The sequence below is a fragment of the Terrapene carolina genome, unplaced genomic scaffold (genome assembly GCF_002925995.2).
Source record: "Terrapene carolina triunguis isolate 2854851 unplaced genomic scaffold, T_m_triunguis-2.0 Scaffold166, whole genome shotgun sequence".
NCBI lineage: Eukaryota > Metazoa > Chordata > Testudines > Emydidae > Terrapene > Terrapene triunguis.
The window spans coordinates 5,214-28,552 of record NW_020664517.1 but is presented as its reverse complement, the minus strand read 5'-3'; the positions used below and the strand labels follow the sequence as shown (position 1 = coordinate 28,552).

Below are 23,339 nucleotides of genomic sequence, written 5' to 3'. Positions count from 1 at the left end.
ACCCAGCCATGGCAGACAGAGACATGAAGCCAGAGAGAACATTGGAGCTCAGAGGATCATGGGAAAGGGAGCCGGGAGCCAGCCCCCAGGAGCACTCAGCAATTAACCCACGGGCCAGATTAGCCAGGCCCCACTGTGTCACAGTGCTCCTGGCTCGAGTGGCCTTGGGCCAGTTAAAGGCAAAGGCCCTGGGGAATACAGAAGGGACTGGGCCCAGAGCCCTTGGCTATCAGGGACTCACCGAGGATGGCATGGACTCGGACGGAGAGCTGCGTGCGCAGGATCAGAGTTGGCCGCCGCCCTTTGCTGGAACGAGAGGAATGCAGGTAAGTCACCGCAAATGTCACCAATAGCCTCGCTCGCGGGCAGCCAGGGCCTGCTCACAGCACCGCCATCGGGAGCCTACAAGTCAGCAAGGCCCAGACCCACGCCGACCAATGGGCACCAGCCTGCCTCCATACTCAGCACCAGAGCCAGAGCTCTGCTCCCCTAATGATGTGCCAGCCACCTCTCCCCCAGAACAGCTCCCCCCACACACACACACACCATGCCCCACTTCCACAGGTTACTGACAGCAGCAGCACCCGGCTATTGCTGGGGCCTGCCAGATCACCACAACCACCCTCAGGAAACCAAATCTACGCAGTTACACTGGGGGGGATGGGCAGCTCTTTGGTGCACTGTCCTGGGGCCTCCACGCACCTCTGCCAGCGTACTTCTGTCCTGATCTGTGGCCGCTCCTGCTTTCCAGGCCTGATCTCTCCCCACAGCTCTGCTGAGGCACCTCAAGTCCAAGGTCCCTCACTCCCCACAGACTGCCCTAGAGACTGACCAAAACTGGCCTGTCCCCAGGCTCTCAGCCCAGGGGCTCAGTTTAACATCCAGGAAGCAGCTGGCAAAGGAGTGAATCCCCCAAGTGACTCTACCAGCCCCAGCCCCAATTCCAGCCATTCTTGCTCCCCCGCAGGCCCCTCACTGTCTGCTCCATCCTGCTGAGCAGGCAGAAGAGCAACATGCATCAGCGTCTCACTCCATGGGGGCATCTGGAGAAGGCAAAGGTGGGGGAAGCAGGGTCATGTTGTCTGGCTGGGCAGTCTCCTGAGTGGAGACAGTGACTCATGTCCCACTCACTCGGTTCAGACGGGTATATCTGCGACTCCAGCAACTCACCTGATCTCCTCGTAGAATCCTTCCAGCTCATCTTTCTGCTCCAGCAGGGACAGATCAAGATCCAGGTACTGTCCAGATGGTGAGACCTGCAGCGTACAGTCCGCCAGCTGCAAACACAAGGACCCCCCACAGATCAGTGATGGTGCTTGCTACCAGGAGGGAGGAATGCATAGCGAGGTCGTGGGGAGCAGGGTCAGTGTGAGGCACCCCAAGAACTATACTGCCACTCTGCACTTGTAGAGGACAAGTAGCCAATCAGCAGCAGGGCTAGGAGTAGAACCCAGGAGTCCTGACTCCCAGACCATCTGCCCCCGCCTCTCAACCATGCGACTCCCTAGCCATTCCCTCACGCCCAGCTACTGCCACCCCCTTTTGTGGGGTTGCACAGCCGTGCGGCGCCTTGGAAACGGCTCGCTGAGGATTTAACTGAGGCACTTTAGTTCAGCTCTGGGGGCCAGAGTGTAAGTCACTCACGAGTCCAGAAACTCCTATTCCGTGTCCCCTCAGCAGCAGCATTCTGTCCCATCCCATCCCCCGGGCTCGGGGGTTCACAGGCCATTTCGCCACATTCCTGTCTTCTCTTCCCCTCACCAGAGTCAGAGATTCCAAGGCCAGAAGGGACCATTGTGACCATCTAGTCTGTCCTCCTGTATGCACAGGCCAGAGACCTGCCCCGAAACCATTCCTAGAGCAGATCCTTTAGAAAAACCGCCAGTCCTGATTTAAAAATGGTCAGTGATGGAGAATCCACCAGGGCCCTTGGTAAATTGTTCCAATAGTTAATTGCCCTCACGCTTTAAAAACTTACGCTCTATTTCCAGTCTGAATTTGTCTAGATTCAACACCCAGCCATTGGATCGCGTTAGACCTTTCTCTGCTAGACTGAAGAGCCCATTATTAACTATTTGTTCCCCACGTAGCAACTCAGACTGGGATCAAGTCACCCCTTAACCTTCTCTTTGTTAAGCTACATAGACTCAAGGAGCTCAATCTATCTCTAGAAGGCAGGTTTTCTAATCCTTTCATCATTCTCGGGGCTCTTCTTTGAACCCCCTTCAATTTATCAACACGTGTCTTGAGTTATGGACCCCAGAACTGGACACAGGATTCCAGCAGTGGTGGCACCAGCACCAAATACAGAGGTAAAATAACCTCTTTGCTCCTACTCACCATTCCCCTGTTTATGCAGCCCAGGATCACATTACCTCTTTTGGTGACAGCATCCCACTGGGAGCTCCCGTTCAGCTGATTATCCACCCTCCCCCCGAATCTATTTCGGAGTCACTGCTTCCGTTGCTAGCTCACGGTCCCGTGCAGGCAGCTGGGTGAAATGCACTGGTCCCCTCATCTCTACAGCGCTTGAGCACGGAGCTATGGAGCCCACCGACGGAGCTGACAGCAGGTGAGGAAAGAGGCCCAAAAGGAGCCCCCAAGGAAAGGGGGCGGGGAATAAAGACAACCCATAGAGGGGAGCAGTGGGGCAGGGACAATTCAGCAGTGGGGGTGAGATGAGAGGAGAGGACACCGTACCAGCCCTAAAGTAGCGACTAGGTGCTAGCAGTTCTCCCCCACCCATCCCTCCAACACACACCCTAGAGACGCAGCCAGCTGCATCTCTAGGTGTCATGGCAGAGGGACATGTGCACACACCCTCGGTACACACAGGCACTGGTGACTCACCCATCACCATGATCCTGACAAAGCCTGCACGCTGACTCATCGCCGCCTGGCCGCTTCCTGACGGTCATGAAAATCACAGCTTCCAGGCTGTGCAGCTTTCACATCCCAAAATACAGGGCTCCGAGCAGAGGAGCACAACCCCGACAAGTTCAGCCACTCCTGAGTCACAATGCAACCACTCCAGGGGATCGGCCACGTGGCCCTGGCCTCAAGCCAGGTAGGCTCTGCCTGCCATCTCTGCGGTGGACAGCGGTAAGATCCCTCCCTCTCTCCTACAAGAGAGGATGCCCTCTTCCAGCAGGGCAATGGGGAGAGTGCCAAGCAGGGACTGGCGATCTCAGCCCTGTGGAGGAAAGTCAGAAAAGCCACCGTAAGGAGGCTCCCTTCCTGAACAGCACGAGGGGAAAGGGCAGCTCCCGGCCAGTTCAGCCTAGAATTGGAGCCGCTTGCCCAAACGCTGCCTCTTCCTCCGACTCCCACAGCCCACCTCCCTCAGACACGCAGCTGGAACCAGTTTCACCCTCGGCCCAGCTTATCTCATCTCACGCTGGTGTTCTGAATTCTGTACCGATATGTCTGACAGGAACTCTTGCTCTGGGGTCGGGGATTGTCACAGGGACTCTCGCGGGGGGGGGGGGGGGGCAAAGCACCCTCCATGGAAAGGGCAGGGGCCCAACCCCAGCTCTCCACATTGTGACAGACAAGGCACTTCCTTCTGGGATACCGTCAGGAGACCGAGTGGAAGCAGGAGGTAGAACACCTTGGGATCTGGCTCCGGCACACACAGATAGACTTGGCAGCATTCGATTTCAACCAGTAACCGGCGGCAAACATCCATTTCAGCTGACACACCGAAATCAATCCATGGGTAAAAGGGGAGCCTGAAGGGATTGGGTGTCAGCTCTTTCCGGACAGGAAATCCCACATCACAGCTCCTTCTCGTGGTCTGGAAGGTTCACTCTGCACTGACATCAGGGAGCGGATCCTCTGCAAGTCCGGCCCCATATACTGGGGATCAAACTACGTGCCCTCGCGCTCGGCCTTTGGAAGGCAGGGCCTTACTGGCCTTGGTATCTTGCTATGGCAAGTCACAAGCCAATTTACGTCCGTTTGATTCTTTGTTAGTGTCGTCACTACGAGAAGGACCTGTCAGCTGAGTTCACTGGTCCCGCTAAAAAAGCGGACAGTTTTAATGCATCTTTTCTAGCCAGCAGTATACAGGAATGAGGTAGGTATCTCTTTAAATGCTCCGAGAGCCCTCCAGCGGTGCTGTGTGTGGTGGGCAGCACACACCGCCAGAACCTAACCAGAGCAACTCTAAGGCTGTGTCTACACTTACCATTTAAAACACAAAAAGTCCATGTTTTGCGCTAAAACCGCGGGAGCGTCTACACTTGTTAATGACTTTTTGCGGTGAAACTTCTGAGTTTCAAAAAGAAAACCACCTTCACGAGAGGCCTACAGTCCTTTGCGCTGTTCTTTTTGCGCTGTTGTGAAAGTGAAGACACATTCTACCAGCGTAAACACCTTTTGGCCTCCGAAGGATATCCCACAGTTCCAAAAGTGACCACTCTGGCCAGCATCTCCGCTGCTCTGACGCCAAGTAAACGGACGTCCGCCCCTCCCCCTGTAAGCCCCGGGAAGTTGAAACTCCCTTTCCCTTTGCTTGTAGATGTGGCAGGGAAAGCAGCCAGACAGCAGGGGGGGTAAAAAAAATGCCACGAAAGAAACAAGGAAGTAATGGGGCTGCTGGGACATGAAGCAGGGCAACACGGGGCACTAAGCAGGGACCCAGAATGCCTTCCGCTCACCCCCCCCTTCCCACAGGACCTATCGAGAGAGCTGCACTGTGGGACAGCTGCCCTACAGCACTGCTCTCATCCGCGATGGAAGTGCTGGTAGTGTCAACACTCTCTGGCGCCTGAGGAACTGAGTGAGGACACAAACCAGCGCTTTACTTTCACCGGTTCCCTGTCACCGGTGACACTTACAGCGCAAACACTCTGTCAGTGTAGACATACCCTAAGCATACAGCTAGGCCTGGCATGTTTGCTCTAAATGCTTATTTGGAACCCAGTCACGCTCACCTTCTTCCTTCCTATTGGCAGTGTGGCAAAAAGAGCAAAAAAGACACAAGCTAGCTCAGTGGTTCTATCGGTATTTCAATCACGACTGGCTGCCTCTCTGAACATAACCTGCCCTAGATCAGCTGCACACTATGGACTGGTTGCAGGAACATTGGGTGACATTCTCTGGCCTGTGCTATATAGGAGGTCAGACTAGTTGATCACATTGGTCCCTCACACCTATTATCTATATGGGTGAGCTATATGACCCTACATAAGACTGGCAAATCTGTGGCTGCATCTCAGTTTAACACTGAACAATCCAAGTGCAGAGTAGCAACTAAAACCGTTCACTGCCTCGTAGCAGTATCTGGACTTATTGCTACCAGTACAACTGGATTTTAAGGAGGCTGGTCAGTGCTGAGACATACCTACTGTTCTTTTTGCCAGGTGCCAAGCAGCACAGAAACATCAGGATGCAGCTCACGGGCCAACATTGGGGTGCACTTGCCTAGCACTCTTTGGCAAGGAACGTCAAGGCCTTGTCGTGCCACTATAGAAAGCTGTCGGACCCAAACTGATCTCATCTGCCAAAGGCATCAAGCTATGCCAGTAAGTCCATAGCTGCAGCATGATTGGTGAGCACCAAGGATAGCCACATGAGGGGCCTGTTCACACTCTGGAACTCAGCGGCAGATGCCAAATCAACCTAATTTTCTTCTTTGACAGGGTCACTGGCCTAGTGGGCCTGGGAAGCTGTAGACAAGGTATATTTTGATTTTAGTGAAGCTTGTGACGCAGTCCCACATGACATTCTCATAAGCCAACTAGGGAAATGTGGCCTAGTAATGGGTGCACAGCTGGTTGAAAGACCATACCCAAAGGGTAGTTAGCAACGGTTCACTGTCAAACTAGGAGGCTCTATCTAGTGGGGTCCTGCAGGGGTACATCCAGGGTGCAGTACTAGTCAATATTTTCATTTATGACTTGGACAATGGAGTGGAGTGTGTGCTTATAAAATCTGCAGATGACACCGAGCTGGGAAAGGCTGCTTGCACTTTGGAGGACAGGATTAGAAATCAAAATGACCCTGAAAAATGGGAGAATTGGTCTGAATTCAACAAGATGAAAGTCAATAAAGACAAGTACAAAGTACTACACTTAGGAAGGAAAAATAAAATGGGGAATAACTAACTTGGTGGTAAAAAGAACAGGAGTACTTGTGGCACCTTAGAGACTAACAAATTTATTTGAGCATAAGCTTTTGTGGGCTACAGCCCACTTCATCGGATGCATAGAATGGAACCTATAGTAAGGAGATATATATACACATACAGAGAACATGAAAAGGTGGGAGTTGCCCAACCAACTCTAAGAGGCTAATTAATTAAGATGAACTGTTGTCAGCAGGAGAAAAAAAAATGGGCTATCTTGATTATCGCTACAAAAGTTAAGACAGTTTGACAAGAAGCTGTGAGGATACTTAACATGGGGGAAATAGATTCAATGTGTGTAATGGCTCAGCCATTCCCAGTCTCTATTTAAGCCTAAATTGATAGTATCTAGTTTGCATATCAATTCAAGTTCAGCAGTTTCTCGTTGGAGTCTGTTTGTGAAGCTTTTCTGTTGCAAAATTGCCACCTTTAAATCTGTTACTGAATGGCCAGAGAGGCTGAAGTGTTCTCCTACTGGTTTTTGAATGTTATGATTCCTGATGTCAGATTTGTGTCGATTTATTCTTTTGCGTAGAGACTGTCCGGTTTGGCCAATGTACATGGCAGAGGGGCATTGCTGGCACATGATGGCATATATCACATTGATAGATGTGCAGGTGAACGAGCCCCTGATGGCATGGCTGATGTGATTAGGTCCTACGATGGTGTCACTTGAATAGATACGTGGACAGAGTTGGTGTGACGTTAGGAGTGTAAAATAATATTTCATTGAAAGATGACAGGGCCAGAAAGAGTTAATTAACTCAGACTGACCTGACCCACGGGTGAACTGTAGAAACTGGTTAGGAAGATATGTAAATGAATAGAGCTTTGAAATGCAAGTCTGCATTGTTAGAGATCTCAAGGGTAGATGTTTGCTCAGGTCTTATGATGTGAGCAAACAAGTCTTGTCTATTGCTATAACTTTAATTCAAAGATCAAAAAGGAATATTAACATTTATGATGATACTTGAGTGAAATAGTATTATTGTCTATATGTCTCTTTGAAGGTTGTGGTAACCTGTATCCGAACTGTTTAATGGATAGATTACCTTGTGCTAATTGCCAGGATGTTTGAGAGAAGGAGAATTAAGCCTATTATTGAGAATTAAGCCTTTCTCAGGCCGAAAAGCTGCTGGAAATGTACAAGAACCCTGGGACATGATGCTATATGATCTCAGATCTGCTTTGGGTTTCAAGAGGGGGAAACCCTAAGCCACAAGGATTGAGATCCCCAGTCATTGACTGGAGCCACCCTGAATATGGACATTGGACTATAACCTATGGACTATTTCTAAAAGGACTTTTGGCAACTACAAGCTCACCTCTGCTATGCATCTGAACCTCAAGAATTGAATTCAAGTCTGTATGTATATTGATCTTTTGACCAACACTCTCTCTCTTTTCTTTTTTAATAAATTTTAGCTTAGTTAATAAGAATTGACTATAGTGTGTATTTTGGGTAAGATCTAAGTTATAATTGAACCTGGGTATATGGCTGATCCTTTGGGATTGGAAGAACCTTTTCTTTTATACGATGAAGTAAGATTTTCAGTAATCATCATCATATCTGACATGTGTGTCTGGATGGAGGCCGGAGGCTGGGCACTTTAAGGGAACTGCGTTGTTTGAACTTCTGAGTAACCAGTGAGGTACTACAGAAGCTGTTTTGTGCTGGCTTGGTAAACCTAAGTATTGGAATATCCACCAACGTTTGGGGTTTGTCTGCCCCGTTTTGTTTGCAGTTCACCCTGATTGAGTGACCTCAGCTGGCTCCCACGGGCAGCACCGTCACAGTTGGCATCGGGCTTTGTTGCAAGGATAGGTTCCTGGGTTAGTGTTTTTGTTCTGTGGTGTGTGGTTGCTGGTGAGTATTTGCCTGAAGCAGGTGCCACAAGTACTCCTGTTCTTTTTGCGGATACAGACTAACACGGCTGCTACTCTGTAACTTGGTGGTAGTACTGCTTAAAAGGATCTAAGGGTCATAGATAAGGCTAAGTTTTTATCACAGATACTTTTAGTAAAAGTCATGGACAGGTCACGAGCATTAAACAAAAATTCACAGAAGCCCGTGACCTGTCCCTGACTTCCACGAAAAATATCCCTGGCAAAAGGGGTAGGTGGGTTCAGCACCCACTGCTGCTGGGGCTCCCGGATCCCCCCAGCTGCCCACTGGGGCGGGGGCTGGGAGCTGTGTGGGTGGGGCTGGCTGGGAGCTCCAGACCCAGGGCAGAAAATGTCATGAATTCCGTGACTTCCGCGACCTCCATGACATAATCATAGCCTTAGTAAGAGTGGATCACAAATTGAATGAGTCAACAATATGATGCAGTTACGAAAAAGGCTAACATCATTCTGAGGAGTATTAACAGGAGTCTCGTATGTGAGACATGAGAGGTAATTGTCCTGCTCTACGCGGCACTGTGAGGCCTCAGCTGGAGTACTGCATCCAATTCTGGGCACCGTGCTTTAGGAAAGAAAGTGGAGAGAGTCCAGATGAGAGCAACAAAAACGATAAAATGTTTAGGTAACCAAACCTATGAGGAAAAGTTAAAGACACTGGACAGGTTTAGTCTTGAGAAAAGACGACTGAGAGGGGACCTAATAACAGTATGTTAAGAACTGTTACAAAGAGGACGGTGATCAATTGTTCTCCATGTCCACTGAAGGTAGGACAAGAAGTAATGGGCTTAATTTGCAGGCAGGGTTAGATACTAGGAACAACCATCTAACTCTAAGAGCAATTAAGCGCTGGAATAGGCTTCCAGGGGAGGTTGTGGAGTCCTTGTCATTGGAGGCTTTTCAGAACTGGTTGGAAAAAACCTGTCAGGGATGGTCTAAGTTTACTTGGTCCTGTCTCATCGCAGGGGGCTGGACTAGATGACCTCTCAAGATCTCATCCAGCCCTCTCCCTCTGATTCCATCAACAATGGCTGTTCTTTTCACCACTCTGCCTGAAGTATGTAGCTAGAGTTGGGATCACAGGCCCTCTGCCAAAACGTGCCTCCCATAGCTGGGGGGGGGGGGGGGAGGGGAGGGGAGGGGAGAAACATGGCCTAGTGGATGGGGCACAAGACTAGGAGCCTGGAACTCACGAGTACTGATCCGCTTCTTTGGAGACTAAGTTCTAACTGGCAGACCCCCAACAATATCTGCACACGGGGACCACTCATTCCCCTCTTGGCTAAGAGTCGCATCTGGTAACCTGTCAACAGCTGCCACTGGCTGCAAGCTGTGATGCAGCTGAAAGGAATCAGGCTGGGTCGGTACAGGTCTGTCGCATCTTACGCGCATTTAACATGCGCGATTTCAGCTTTACGCGATCGGCAAAAACCAAAAAAAAAAAAAAAAAAGTCAAATACCAATTTTAATACTGTCCCTGTAGTGCGGGCGATTCCGCCCGCCATTCAACTCAATGTAATTTTGACTATACGCGGTTTTCGCTTTACGCGCTGACCGCGGAACGTAACCCCAGCGTAAGATGAGAGAGACCTGTACTTGGGGAGCCAATGCCAAGGATCATGTGGGTGCGGAAGGAAGTGGTGGTGGAGATTCAAGAGGAGTTGTTCTCCTCTCCTGTCAACTGATGTACTCATGTAGTGCTAGAGTGATGTAAAAGCTAACCACTAAACACTTCGGGGGTGTTCCCCTGGTACTTCTCAAATTCCACTGCAAGCGATGGGGCCTTCTGCCAACTTCAATTCCACCAGTCGGTTCAACTGATTTGTTCCAACCTAAACTGGCAGTGCTGCCAACTCTGGCTATTTTGTTGCGATCCTTGTAATATTTGTTGTTTTAATTAAGCCCCAGCTCCAGGAGTGATTACAGATGATGACATGACAATCTTAGTTTTCATTTAAAAATGCAAGTAAGTTCCTAGCCCTCCTCTTCGCAGAGAAAAGCTTGAAAATGTGACTCCAGCGCGACCCAAAGGCTCAAAACCAGAGGCCAAAGCAAGCCCCAAATGTATCATTTTTGAAAGGTCTTGTGACTTTTAAGCCAATCTCATAATTTCTAAGGCCTGACGAATGGTCTGTGAATATGTGGGGCTGGCAATATTGCTGCGTCACTCTTGGGTGCTGATGGGATTCTCATGTGGTTTGTATGCCATTTTGCATCCCCTGGGGTCCCCAAATCATTTACAACGTGCTAGAAGAGTGTTACTATTAACCATGTAGCCTTGGCTTTACTCTGCGGCGGGTATCGAACCCATGGGTCACCTGACGCACTGAAATACTGGTGTGGCTCACGCGACATGCAGATTCTGCAGAACCTCAGCTTTCACTTAACGAGGCACATTTCTATCCCTTCCTGGTTCCGCAGAAAGAGTATAGACTCATTCAAATGGGAACCCAGCGAAGCCAATGCCGTACTGTCTGCCTGAGCGGTACAAACTCTCCAGCTTCTCACTAGGGTGTTAACTCTCACGTGTAGAGAGGACCTATTAAATGTCTGCAATAATTAGTTCTTTGCTGATCAAGTTAGCGGAGAAGAGAATGGAGAAGGGGTTGGGTGTGAAACCCAGGGAAGAAGGGACACAAAGTCAGGGCAGAGGGAGGGTAACTGAGAAAGGCAGGATGGGGAGGAGGGCCGAAGAGAAACAGAGCACAGAAATAGCGGGTCACCCTAAGCCAAGCATTTCCCACTGACCCATGCAGAACGTGACAATGAGGTGCCGATGAAGAGATTTATTTCCTACATAAAGGCCATATTCGACTCTCGATCTCTGTGCAAACGTCTCCCTGTCGCTATGGGAGTTGTGCTGGAGACTGTGGGGTGTAAGTGGCTCCAGGTTCGCATCCCAGCCCCTGGGCTGTAACTAAACACGGAACTCACCCATCTGACGCAGAGTAAGTAGGGGAACATCCCCCCCCCCCCCCCCGCTTTTCCCAGGAAGCCTCGCTAGCAACCCCGCAGTGCGTTAACTGCTAAATCGCAGGCAGGTCAGCATCAATGTCCATGCCTGCTTCAGGGGGCCTAATTACATGAGCCGGCCTACTGGCAGCTGCAGGAACTCGGATGCCAGTTTCTCATGTGAGCGTGGCAGGAATGCAGCTCCACCCGCAGCGTTCGTGGTTTGGATTCTACCCCAGGCACATGTTGTCTCCTAGTGCTAACCCTTGGGGACAGAGACATGCTGTTCCAGTCGGCTCACGAGCCGCACTGTCCTGGGAACCCTTTACAGGCAGTTCCCATGACAGGGAATTCCTGCACGAGAGGGCAGTGAAAACGGCAGGGTCTAGGTTTGGTTCCTTTCCTTCACCCAAACAAGGCTCTGGGACACACTCGCAGCAAAAGCCCTGACCAGAAATACTGAAGTCCAGCTGCTGTTGTAACACTGCGGGAAGCAGTCAGGTGAGGGCCACGCACTGCTGTAATGGGGAGAGGCGTCCGGGGGACAGAACCATGTCTCTACTCCGAGTCAGTGTGAGAGCTCAGTTTAAATCGGTCAAGAACTCACCTGTGAAATAATCTTAAAATGGCCTGTCACTTTAACCGTGGATTCAAGGGGATGCTGAACTGGCTTCAGATTAACACCTAAAGCCAGGAACAATTAACATTCCAAAGAGCTGCTGCAAACTAGAACAGGAAACAGCCATGAAGGGGTGGCAGGGATGGGACATCCAATCCCTGTGTACGAAGACACGTCCTTGCACTGAGACACCCACTATGTGGATAGACATCCAGAAGAACACGGGAAATGTTTAATCTAAGGCACTGATTCCAATAGGAAAGGACTACAGAAAACATACACGAAACAGACCCGGGGGAGAGGCCTGGAAAGGCCGTGAGCAGGACTGCAAAGTAACCTAGAAAGTGACACTGGGCCAGCTCCAGGGGGATTTGGCAGCAGGCACCTGATGCCATGAAGGATCTCTGACAAACTGCCCGGCTAAGGGCTTGGGGAGGCCAGGACCGGCTGGAGCAATCCCACACTGGTATCTACGTAGGTTAGCTTCCAAGGTGCATCAGACTAGCTCTGTGATGGGGACTCTCTTTGGTAATAGGACTCTCTCATTCTTCACAAACCTTGTTTTTAACACAGCCTGAGTCTTACATTGCTTTTGAGGCACACTCACTGTCACACATCTTGGCAGGGGAATTACCTGCTAACCTCTTCTAGGAGGCAGATAGGGAGCGACGGGTCACTGATCTGGCACACTAGGCTAAGGTGATATCCAAAGATGTTCAAGCACCCCCAGATACAGACTACAGTCAGCAGGGGCCTGGGAACAGTTAGCTGATCATGAGAGCTGGGAGACCAAAGGTTACAGTCAGCTGCAACAGAGATGGAGCTAAAGGGCTCGAAGCCCTCATGGTATGGATAGCAACAAGCGAAGCAGCTCAGTGCAGGATGGTGAGGCCTCCTCTCCCAGCCAGCCCACATGCCCTGTCTTCCCACAGCAGCTGCAGATGGACTCCAAGTTTCCAGTCGGCCTCGAGTGGAAGGTTTCAGAACTTCATGAAGCTACTCGCCCTGCCTGTTATTGCTGCAGAGTCGAACGCAGACCTCACTCCAGCGTGAGCACAGACGGATGCTGCATATTGAACACAGCCAAGCTACAGGGAATACAAGAACTTCCCTGCTTGTTTTAAACCCCAGTTCTCCACCCCTATAGCTGAAACCTGACACTAAGGGTGTGGGGACCACACAGACTCTGCCAAGTGATGCAAACGGGAAGGTCAGTCCTAGGGCTGAAGCTCTGACCATGGCCCTTTTACCAGTCTGACAGGATGGCCTGGGTAGTTTAAAGTGATTATATCCATTTGGGAAGGAGGCTAACACTTTGCAAGCACACAGGTGTCTTACTAGGGAGAGCGATAGTAGAGATTATGGCAGTGGCTCTCAAACTTTTTTATTGGTGACCCCTTCACATAGCAAGCCTCTGAGTGTGACCCCCCTTATAAATTAAAAACACTTTTTAATATATTTAACACCATTATAAATGCTGGAGGCAAAGTGGGGTTTGGGGTGGAGGCTGACAGCTCGCGACCCCCCATGTAATAACCTTGCGACCCCAAGGGGTCCTGACTCCCAGTTTGAGAACCCCTGGATTATGGGGTTCAAGTGTCCCCAATTGTCCCTGGAAACTCCACGGTGGACAATGGTGTTGCCTTCTCCCATCAGGAAGCTCTAAGTGGCTGGAGAAGGCATTTCCACGCACACTTTTGCTAACTGTAAAACTCTGAAAGGAAATATTGAATAGACATAAGCTAAACTAAAATCAGCCACTCTTAAACTGAATTAAGAGTGACCATTCAGGGGCTAGCACCAGTTTAAACTAAATCAGTTTAAAAAAACCAACCCCCCCCCCACACACACACACATTTAGTTAAACTGGCCCCAAGTCTGGAAAAACGTCATTTTATTCTCTCCCCAGTTAATCAGTGCTGTGAAGGGGAAAGTTATATGGGACACAGAAATTGAGGCATAACTTCTCTACGCAGGCCCAAACAACAAGGGTGGTTTTAGCCCCCGTGTTTGCTCTTTACCCTATTTCGGTGGCCCAGGAGAAAAGGCTAACTATTCATGCCTAACGACAGTGCGTGTACAGTGACTGCAGTGCATAGGGCAGACCCCCGTTTTCCAGGCTGGATGCTGTCCTGATGTAATGTGTGTGGTGCCTAATTCTGCTCTTTTTCCTTTCCCCAAATAAACCTGGAACCATGTGTGTAAGGGACCTGACTAAGCTTCTTACAAGTATCAGGGGTATATAGTGGAATCTAGGAACAGAAACCTCGCGAGGATAGTTATTTTAGACAGCAATCTGGGACATGATTTGCCTTTCACAAATCCAAGCTGACTCATACCTATTAGCCTGTACTTTTCCAAATGTAGCTGTAAGCTACAATATCCCAAGTATTTAAAAACCCTTTCCTAATACAGGTGTTCCTACAGCCTCTTCCTGAACACTGGAACAAGAGTCACTGTTTTCTGAGCACTGGGTACTTTTCCATTACCAAAACTTATTAAAGGTTCACCCACTTACTCCTCCTAGCACCAAGAGCATCACCTTGTCTTTACCCTCTGCCTGTCTCACTTCTGTCTAGATACTGGCTTTCCACCATAATTCCAGTCTCCTTTGGCTTGTCCTCTACCACACAAAGGCACACTGCATGGACATGCCATTAATATTCTTTTTATCCAGCACAGGTGTGAAGAAGTCACTTCCACCTCCTGTGATTTGTTTCAGTAACTAGCAATAATTTCCAGCTCTTCTGTGCTATTAATGACCCCACCAATGCTCTTATTTTTCAACCCCCGCAGTGCATTTAAAGAAACTCTGACATATCACTTGGTATATATATAGATATATCCCCAAGGTTTGCCATGCCGTGATTGCCGAGTAGCAATGCCCAAGATGCCCAAGTGCCCACAAGCACTTGGCTGGCAGGACAGAGACAAAGAACACAACCTTTGCTCCACGCCTGGCCACCCCAGCTGGTTCTGAAGAAATCCCTGCACCCAAGTGGATGTTTCTGCTATGGCCATCAACACTAAATAGTTTAAAATATTGACATTTAAACTGTCATTATTGGGTTTCAGAATTCACTCCCTGCTGAGACGAATGGGACGGCTGTGGCTTTGTTTGATTCTGTGCACCTGCAGAGTCAGAAGGCCCCGCATTGGTTTATGTCACAGTGGTTTTCTCCCCAAGCAGAAAGGCTAGCCGTTTGTTTTTTAAAATGAAGGCTGGAAATACCAGACAACAGTAGAGAGCTCCTAAGATTGTCACACTGGTGCATCTCCACGGTATTTTTTTCTGGCGTCACTAGTTATTGTAACTTATCCTTTGCTGACTGACAGATGGAAACAAGTGGTGGTGTTGACAACTTGCTTGCATTTGCTGAATCAGAATGACAGACCTGCTTGCATACTTCAGTCTAAATCAGGGGTGGGCAAACTTTTTGGACCGAGGGCCACATTGGGGTTCCAAAACTGTATGGAGGGCCGGGTAGGGAAGGCTGTACCCCCCAAACAGCCTGGTCTCTGCCCCCTATCCGGCCCCTCCCACTTCCTGCCCCCTGACTGCCCCCCTCAGAACCCCCGACCCATCAAACCCCCCCGCTCCTTGTCCCTTAACTGCCCCCTCCTGAGATCCCTGCCCCAACCCCCCCCGGGATCCCAACCCTCCCTGCTCCTTGTCCCCTAACTGCTCCCCCCAGACCCCACCTCCTATCCAACCCCTCCTGCTCCCTGTCCCCTGACTGCCTCAACCCCTATACAGACCCCCGCCCCCTGACAGGCCCCCCAGGACCCCACCTCCTATCCAACCCCCCCCCCGCTCCTGTCACCGGACTGCCCCAACCCCTATCCACACCCCTGCCCCCAGCCAGGCCCCTGATACCCCACACCCTATCCAACCCCCCCTGCTCCTTGTCCCCGACCGCCCCCTCCCAGGGCCCCCCCACCAACCCCTCCTCCCCCAGCCCCCTTCCGAATGCGTCTCTGCGAACACAGGCGGAGGACTCAGGAGGAGCAGGGGCAGCCGCGCAGCCAGAGAAAAGCGGCGGTTTCCTCTTCAAAGCACTGCTTCTCTCAGGAGAAGACACCGGGTGGCCGCGCAGCCGGCCGGAGAGAAGCAGTGCTTTGAAGGGGAAACCGCCGCTTCTGTCCAGCCGGCTGCACGACCGCCCGGTGTCCTCCTGAGTCCTCCGGCTGCGTTCCCGCCACCCGCACCGCCCATCTGCTCCCCAGAGGCTGCGGGTGAGCCTCCCTCCCTGCTCTCCTGCCCACTGTGCTGCGGGGGCGCGCTGAGGTGAGGCTGTGGGGGAGGAGGGACAGCTGGGGGTGGTCAGGGGCTAGACTCCCAGGCCGGGAGCTCGGGGGCCAGGCAGGACGGTCCCGCGGGCCGGTCAGGACGGTCCCGTGGACCGGATGTGGCCCGCGGGCCGTAGTTGGCCCACGTCTGGTCTAAATACACAGGACCCTTATTTGGTACCCAGTTTATATTTGTGATTTATAAACAGGCCCTAGCTTGGCTTCTGTTTTGAAGACAAGCGCCTAAACCTCCTCTTCCAAGCTGTATCAGCTGCCTGCCCAACAGCAGTCTCTGAAAGAGGATAAATACAACCTAGTCTACATTTTGGTGAAAAGAGAGTACCACAATACTTGTGCTGGGGGGCTGGATAGCCCAGTTTTGCTGCAATGTAGAGAATGAAAGTTTAGTATCAGCTATTTCCTCAGGGACACCTCTGGGAAACTTAATCTGATAAATTATCCGAGTGAGCCCCACTTTACGCAGGTACTGAGAGTCTACGTTGGGGTAAAGATATTGACATGACGACACCGGTGCAAGTTTCTCTAATGCAGACAGGCTCTTAAAGGAGATCCAGAAATTTGGCTGTGAATAAGTTAAACAGGCTTAGTCTACTGGAGGTTTCACTACTGCTTGCTCAGAGGGGATGTGTTGCACCCAGAATGGTATTAAAGATAAGACCAAAACCAGCACTTTAGAACGCTGGTTGTCCTCCAAGGCAAGGTGGAGGGTGCCCCAGGGCCACCCTCTCCCTGCTGCTTTCTTGCCAAAAGATGCCACTCTACAAATTATGGCTCTTCCAGGCCAAGACTGTGGCCCTATAAGGACTCAAAGATCTCAAATGACAGAATACTGGCAGCTAGTAGGGCTCAAGAGTCCACCCTGGGCTTACAAACTCCAGCGGGCACACCTAGAAGACTGGAGTACATGAAGGCAGCATATGGTAAAAAGGGGGGTTGCAATCTGTGATGGGGCATGGAAACCCCACACTGGTCAACAAGGGGTTAAGGAGCTGCTCTGGGCTGAGTCAGGCCCACCCCGCCACACCTGCCGGGCAGGCACAGGCTGGGTGGGGCGGGGGAGATAAAAGGGGAGCAGAACAGCCGACATGGGCAGAGCAGAGAAAGAACAGACCGTTAGCCCTTGAGGAAAGGGCTGAGGGAAGGCAGGAGCTTCCCAGACAACCACTGCCTGGGAGGGAGGGCCAGATCCCCACACGCCCCGGGAGGGAGGCGTACCCCTCTCTCCCTTGCTAACTCAGGTTATTTGGGTTAATTCCCCTTGCTTTTTGATCAGACGCTGCCCAGAAGGGGAGAGGCTTTAAAGTGACCTGGCTGGAGAGCCATGGCACAGGAAGAGGCAGGCTGCCGCACAGGTGGAGCAGCCACCTGCAGGAGACCCCAACAGAGAGAGCGAGCTGCCACGTCTGGCCATGAGGCGGCGCCAGCGAGTTGACCCCTTCATGCAATCATGGAGCAGAGTCCTACCGCCCTTCACAGAGTTTGCTAAGGACAATGGACTATTGCACATGAAACTGAAAACCCTGGAAGACAGCTCAACAGTGACAACATTTCAGGTTATGTGACAAAGGGAAGAGTATCACTGCCAGGGTCCTGTGGGATATTTTTCTAAAAAAGCCTAATGCGCCTTGAGAGACTTCCAAGTCTTCCTTACCCCACTTAGATGTACATCCCTTCTCGAAATCTCTCCTGCCACCCTTGTTATAACATCCCCTCCAGTCCAACAGAAAAGATCTTATTACACACAGAGTCCGGCTCAGAGAGGAAAACCCTTGCCAAAGCTCTGTTTGCTTCGTTAGGCATTGCTTTTGTTGTTTGTTCCCAAATTAACTCCACTTAGTCACCCTTGAAAAAATATCTCATGACATGACACTGGTTCAGTCCAAGAAAAATGAAGATGTGGATGAAAGGGCACGTGTCTGGGTCAGAGGAAGGTTTAACAACAAGTTCTGTTATCCACACACGCCAAGGCTCCCAAGCTCATGTGGGAGTCAAATGTATCTGGCCCGTGTTTCCTGCCTGCCTACTCCGCCCTCCTGCATTGAGATGCTCCCCTTGCCTCTACTGCTGGCTGCGGCAGTGGTGGGCAGCAGGCCGAGTCCTCTTCTCCTTTGGAGCGACTGACTGAGCGCATCCTGCTCTGCCTCTGCTCCTCCCAGTCCCTGGCACTCCTCCACACGAGGCCTGGCTGCAAGGCAGGCTGAAGCCGGAGGAGCACTGCTCCATCACGGGGTGGGAGAGGAGTATCATCTGGCCCCCTAGAGCCACAGGGGGAAGGCAATCCGGTCCTCCAGGGGAAACAAAAATAACAGCAATAGGAATTTGAGTGGAAGGAGAGAGAAAAGGAAACCTTTGAAGGGAAGAGATGGTGGAAGTGCCACAAAAACAGTGGAGAGGAGAGTAGGCTTGCTGTCCACTCACATGAGATTGGAGGTGAGTGAAAACCCAATGCTCGCCCCTCCCCCCAAGGTAAAAAGTGTGGGGGAAGCCAAACTCCGCTGGAATAGTTCCAGGCATTATGGGGAAAGAAGAGGAATGGCCATCCAGCTTGACTGAGGGATGGAGCTTCAAATATAGTTCAGATAAGTATTTAAACCCTGGGTGTTTATCTGAATTGATCCCAAAATCTGCACCTTGCAAGGTTCCCCTCCCCCTCCACTGGCCTTTCTGTGCATTTTGCTATCCTACCGCTGCTTGAGCGTTTGGCTGGGTTTTGCACAATGCAGCATTGAGATGCATTCCCTTGTACTTACCCAATGTCACATTGCTCTCATCTCCAGTCATGAACCATTTCCCACAAATAAAATGGGTGGTGTCCAGAAAAAGAGGACGGAGATCTCCCTCCAGCCTCTAACTGGGAGGCCAATTCACGGCTAGTTATGGCAGCAGGAAGCTGGTCTGGTTGCCCATCGCACCTTTGCAAGTTTAGAATCACCAGTAAATGAGCCGCGTATCATTTTGTGCTCCCCATTGAACTCCCCTGTTTTCCATCTCTCACTTATTTACTCTTCCCAGTATTATTTCTTTAGTTCACCTCTCAGATTTCACGAGGATCTATGGGATGTTTTACTGAATGTGTTTTTTCATCTTCACCCCAGAGTTTTGAATACGCTGGGAAGACACATCAATGACATTTAGAAGACATGGTACAATTATGCATCCCAAGGAAGGGTTGCTCACAAAAGCATGGTGGTACCACTGCGGATGGGACACCTTAAAGCCAGCAGACACTTAATGCCGTCTCTGCCTTTCTGTGCTCTGGATCAGACAACTGCACGCGTCTCCCCAACAAGTAAAGGCGAAGCACTCCCTGCTTAGCTGTTCACTGCCCTAGGAAAAGCAGGTTGTTGGTTAATAAGTTTCACCTGGATAGCTATTTCTGCTGGCCTCACAAAGTAGTTTCTTTGTTAACAGAAGGTAAACAGCTCCCTGCTGCCAGGTGGGGCAGCACAGAATAGGACAGCGTAAGTGGTCTCCATTTTGAGTTACAGAGTTCTCTATTCACACTACCCCAACCTGCATGTTAACCCCCTTCCATGCCCTATGTGGAAGGCATTTACCAAAAACGTCCCAGGTTTTACAAAGGCTATCATTCAGTTTTTACTGATTTTCACTGGAATTTTGAACCACTTAAATACAAAACAAAGTGCCTGAACTCCCCAAATCCAGCTCCCCACTTTGGAAGGAGACAGTAGCTCACTAATCTAGGCCCCCAAGGTCGGGTAGCACACCACGTCACATGCCATGATGAGCCCCAGTAGAAGACTGCTACAGCATCCAGGCCCAGACGAGGCAGACCGAAGATCAGAATTAGTCAAATTATACAGATACCATGGGACATGGAAACGATGGTGTGCGGGACAATTTGAGATTCCAGCAGCTCATTCCCATAGACCAGCCGTAGGCCTGTTTACAGAAGGTCAGACTAGATGACTAGAATGATTCCTTCTGGCCTTGGAATCTCTGAATAGTGCCGAACTGAGTAACTGCACACTAAGAGCACAAAGCCTTCTGCCATGTTCAGGGCCCTGCTCCCACTGAAGTAGAGAACATTCCAAGCGCCTGTCCGCTTCCTCCCAGATAACCCACTTAAGAGTGCCGGGAAGGAAACCAGACAATTTCCAGTTAATTTTAGCCTGCGTTGCAGAAGGGCCCAGATAATCATTCCAGAAACCTCTGAAGCCTCAATGTGCACACATATGCCAGTCACTGTTAGCTTGCAGATCTGCTTATCCCCAACTCCACCTCTGACAACACGCGCAACCAGACCGTCAGCACCTCTTGCCTTATCTACTTACTGCCACTCCCCCACATAGCATTCCAGCTCTCCAGAATGCTGCTGCCATTTCCTCATACATTCAAAGCATGACCACATCAACCCCATCCTCAGACACTTCTGCTGGTTCCCATTCCTTACAGGACCAATCCAAGTCAAAGTTTGCCTTGATTTACAAACCCTCCATAGAAGACTTCATAAACCTCCTCTCTTCTCTCCACCCAGATCCTTCCCCTTTGCACCAGCCTGCTCTGTGACCACACACAACCTTGTCAACGCTGGTCCAAGAGCCTCCTCCTTCGCAGCTCCTGTCTGCTCTGACTGTATCCCTCTGCCATTTTTGAAGCTGTGACTCTACTTTTTGCCTATCCTCATAATTTCTTGTCTCATCTAGCTCTGGATCATTTTGGGATGCACTTTGTAGGAAACATACCATAGAATACATAGGTTCTCCAAAGAAAAATGCAATCCTTTGTCGAGCTATCTACGTGTGGAGAGTTAACACTCATGCCCCATTAGCCAGTAGTTCAGGGGTTTTGTCACCCCATCAACAGGATAGAAACTCCAGATGAGGCAGCTAACGCACCAAGTGTCCAAGGTTGCATATGGGAAAAAAAAAAGAGGAGCTGATGCTCATCCTCACAGCTGACACTGAAGAACAGTCAAAGGGTGCTGCACTGTGAGAAGTAGGATCATTCCGAGGAGTTTCCTCCCACTTGTGCCCAGGGGGAAAGCTAAAAATTGCAGGCCACTATTCAAGAGTGTGAAGACAGCCCAGAAGTCCTGCTCGACCTCACTCTTCATTAAACCAGTTCTGATTTTTCAGACTGGGTAAGAGCTATTGTGGCACCCTGAATGGCTGACACTTTTGCCTGTTCGGTCACAGTTAACAGAATCCTCAGTGTACAAGAAACATTATATAAACTCCAGATGGTGCAGGAAGCGGTGCTGGTGACTCAGAAGACATCACTGTTTCCTTCAAGTCAGTTCTTAGTCAATGCATCAGTTTGGTGTTGGGGCCCTGTGCTACTGGAGATGACATTTCAGAATACAGCTAAAACTGTGGTTGTTAAACCAGGAATACGCTGCTAGAGGAATGTTTATGCTACACAGGAATAGCAGACACAGGCCCTAACCAGCAAGCTATAGGCTATGTTTAAATACAAGACTTTATGCTGACCGTTTCCATTCTTTGTGTGCATGGGGTGGTTTATCGAATGGATTTGAGCGTGGATGCTGAGGAGCGATGTCTCCCAGTACAGTTGCCCGATGCTGCCAGGTCTCCATGGGAAATGAGAAATCCAGTCTGAATTGATTTCACCTGACTAAAGGTTTCGAACCAACCAAAGGACAAGCCAACCAACTCCTCCATGAATTATGAAACAGCTACTAGAGGTCAGGGCACAAATCCCTCCACCCCATCCTCACTGGCCCAGCCCCTGGTCCCTCCTCGGTACTGCCCAAACAATTCGCTGTAATGGCTCAGCTCCAAGGCCTGCTCCTACCAAAAGCCTATGCCCAAGGCACAAACCTGCACCCGCCTAGTGAAGCAGGGATGGGGAAAATGGGGAAGTTCTACACACTCTGTAAAGTATCAGGGGGTAGCCGTGTTAGTCTGTATCCACAAACACAACGAGGAATCTGGTGGCACCTTAAAGATTAACAGATTTATTTGGGCATAAACTTTCGTGGGTAAAAAACCCACTTCTTCAGGTGCCGAGACAGTTAGGGGGCTGCACAAGATCGGGATGTCCACACCCAACAAGCCCAGCCCATACATAGGCCCTGCCCTAACCCCACTTCCTTCCCCCCCCCCCCACCGAACCCCCCCCACCACGCAGGGCCTGCCACCACCCCGCTTCCTCCAGCTCAGCACCCCCTCGACCCATTGCAGGCCCCCCACACCATCTCACTTCCTCCTGCCCAGCCCTCCTCACCGAGCCCACACCCCTGCCACCACCCCGCTTCCTCCAGCCCAGCCCCCCAACCTCATGTGGGCCCCATCCCCCCAGCCTGTGCTCTGTGCAGGCGCCACCCCCAGTGCAAGCCCCACACCCCCCAGCCCAGCCCCCCGCGACCCATTGCAGGCCCCCTCACTACCCCACTTCCTCCAGCCCCGCTCCTCCTCTGTGCAGGCCCCACCCCCAGTGCAAGCCCCCCAGCCCAGCACCCCGCGACTCCCCTCACCACCCCACTTCCTCCTGCCCAGCCCTCCTCACTGAGCCCACATCCCTGCCACCACCCCACTCCCTCCAGCCCAGCCCCCCAACCTCATGCGGGCCCCACGCCCCCCAGCCCAGCCCCCCGCGACCCATTGCAGGCCCCCTCACCACCCCACTCCCTCCAGCCCCGCTCCTCCTCTGTGCAGGCCCCACCCCTAGTGCAAGCCCCCCAGCCCAGCCCCCCGCGACTCCCCTCACTACCCCACTTCCTCCAGCCCCGCCCCTCCTCTGTGCAGGCCCCACCCCCAACACAGCTTCCACCAGCCCCGCCCCCCACCGCCGCCTGGGCCCCACCCAGCGCTCGCCCCGCCCCAGGACAGTGGCCCGCGGGCGCCGCTCACCGGCAGGGGCGCGCCCAGCAGGCGGTGCAGGGCGGGCAGCTGCGCGCCCAGCGGCAGCGCCTCCGGCAGCGGGTGGACGGGCGCGCGGCGCGGCTCCGGGAAGCTGGCGCACGAGAAGGGGTCGCTGTCGTCCAGGTACTGCAGGCGGCAGAGCGCGGCGCCGGGCCCGGCCGCCATGGGCGCAGCGCTGCGCTGCTCCCCGCGCGCCCACCCGGCGCAACTGCCCGCGCGCCGCCTGCCTCAGCGCAAGGCCGAGCCCGCGCCCCGCCCCGCCCCGCTGTCCGGCCTGGGGCGGGGCGGGGCGGGGCTACGGCCCCCCAGCCAATCGCTCGCCGGTAACCGGGACAACCGGCCACTACAGAGCAGCCGATTGGCCAGCGCTGCCGGGCAGGCGGGGTCTGGCTGCGGCTAACGGGCCCCGCGGCGAGGAGCAGCCGCCCCGGGGCGGGGCCCAGCGGCTTCAGCCCCCTCCCGCAGGGTCAGGCGCAGCAGCGCCGGCCGGAGCCCGCCCGGGGGCCCAGCGCTCCCCAGCGGCCGGAGCAGGCTGTCCCCGCCGCGGGCCGGGCGAGCTCCGGGCGGCTGCTGGGGG

At 52.0% G+C, this 23,339-nt stretch overlaps 1 protein-coding gene across 1 annotated transcript in view; it reads right to left on the bottom strand.

The window, feature by feature from the left end:
• Positions 1 to 22,960, bottom strand: part of LOC112104258 (FH1/FH2 domain-containing protein 1) — a 58,592-nt gene extending 35,632 nt beyond the window's left edge. The window contains exons 1-3 of the mRNA XM_029912026.1: positions 22,751 to 22,960; positions 1,171 to 1,277; positions 242 to 306 (exon numbers count right to left, since the gene is read on the bottom strand). Coding sequence (XP_029767886.1) covers positions 242 to 306; positions 1,171 to 1,277; positions 22,751 to 22,927 — 349 coding nt within the window. The 5' untranslated portion in view covers positions 22,928 to 22,960. The remainder of the gene's footprint in view (positions 1 to 241; positions 307 to 1,170; positions 1,278 to 22,750) is intronic.
• Positions 22,961 to 23,339: the final 379 nt, after the last annotated feature.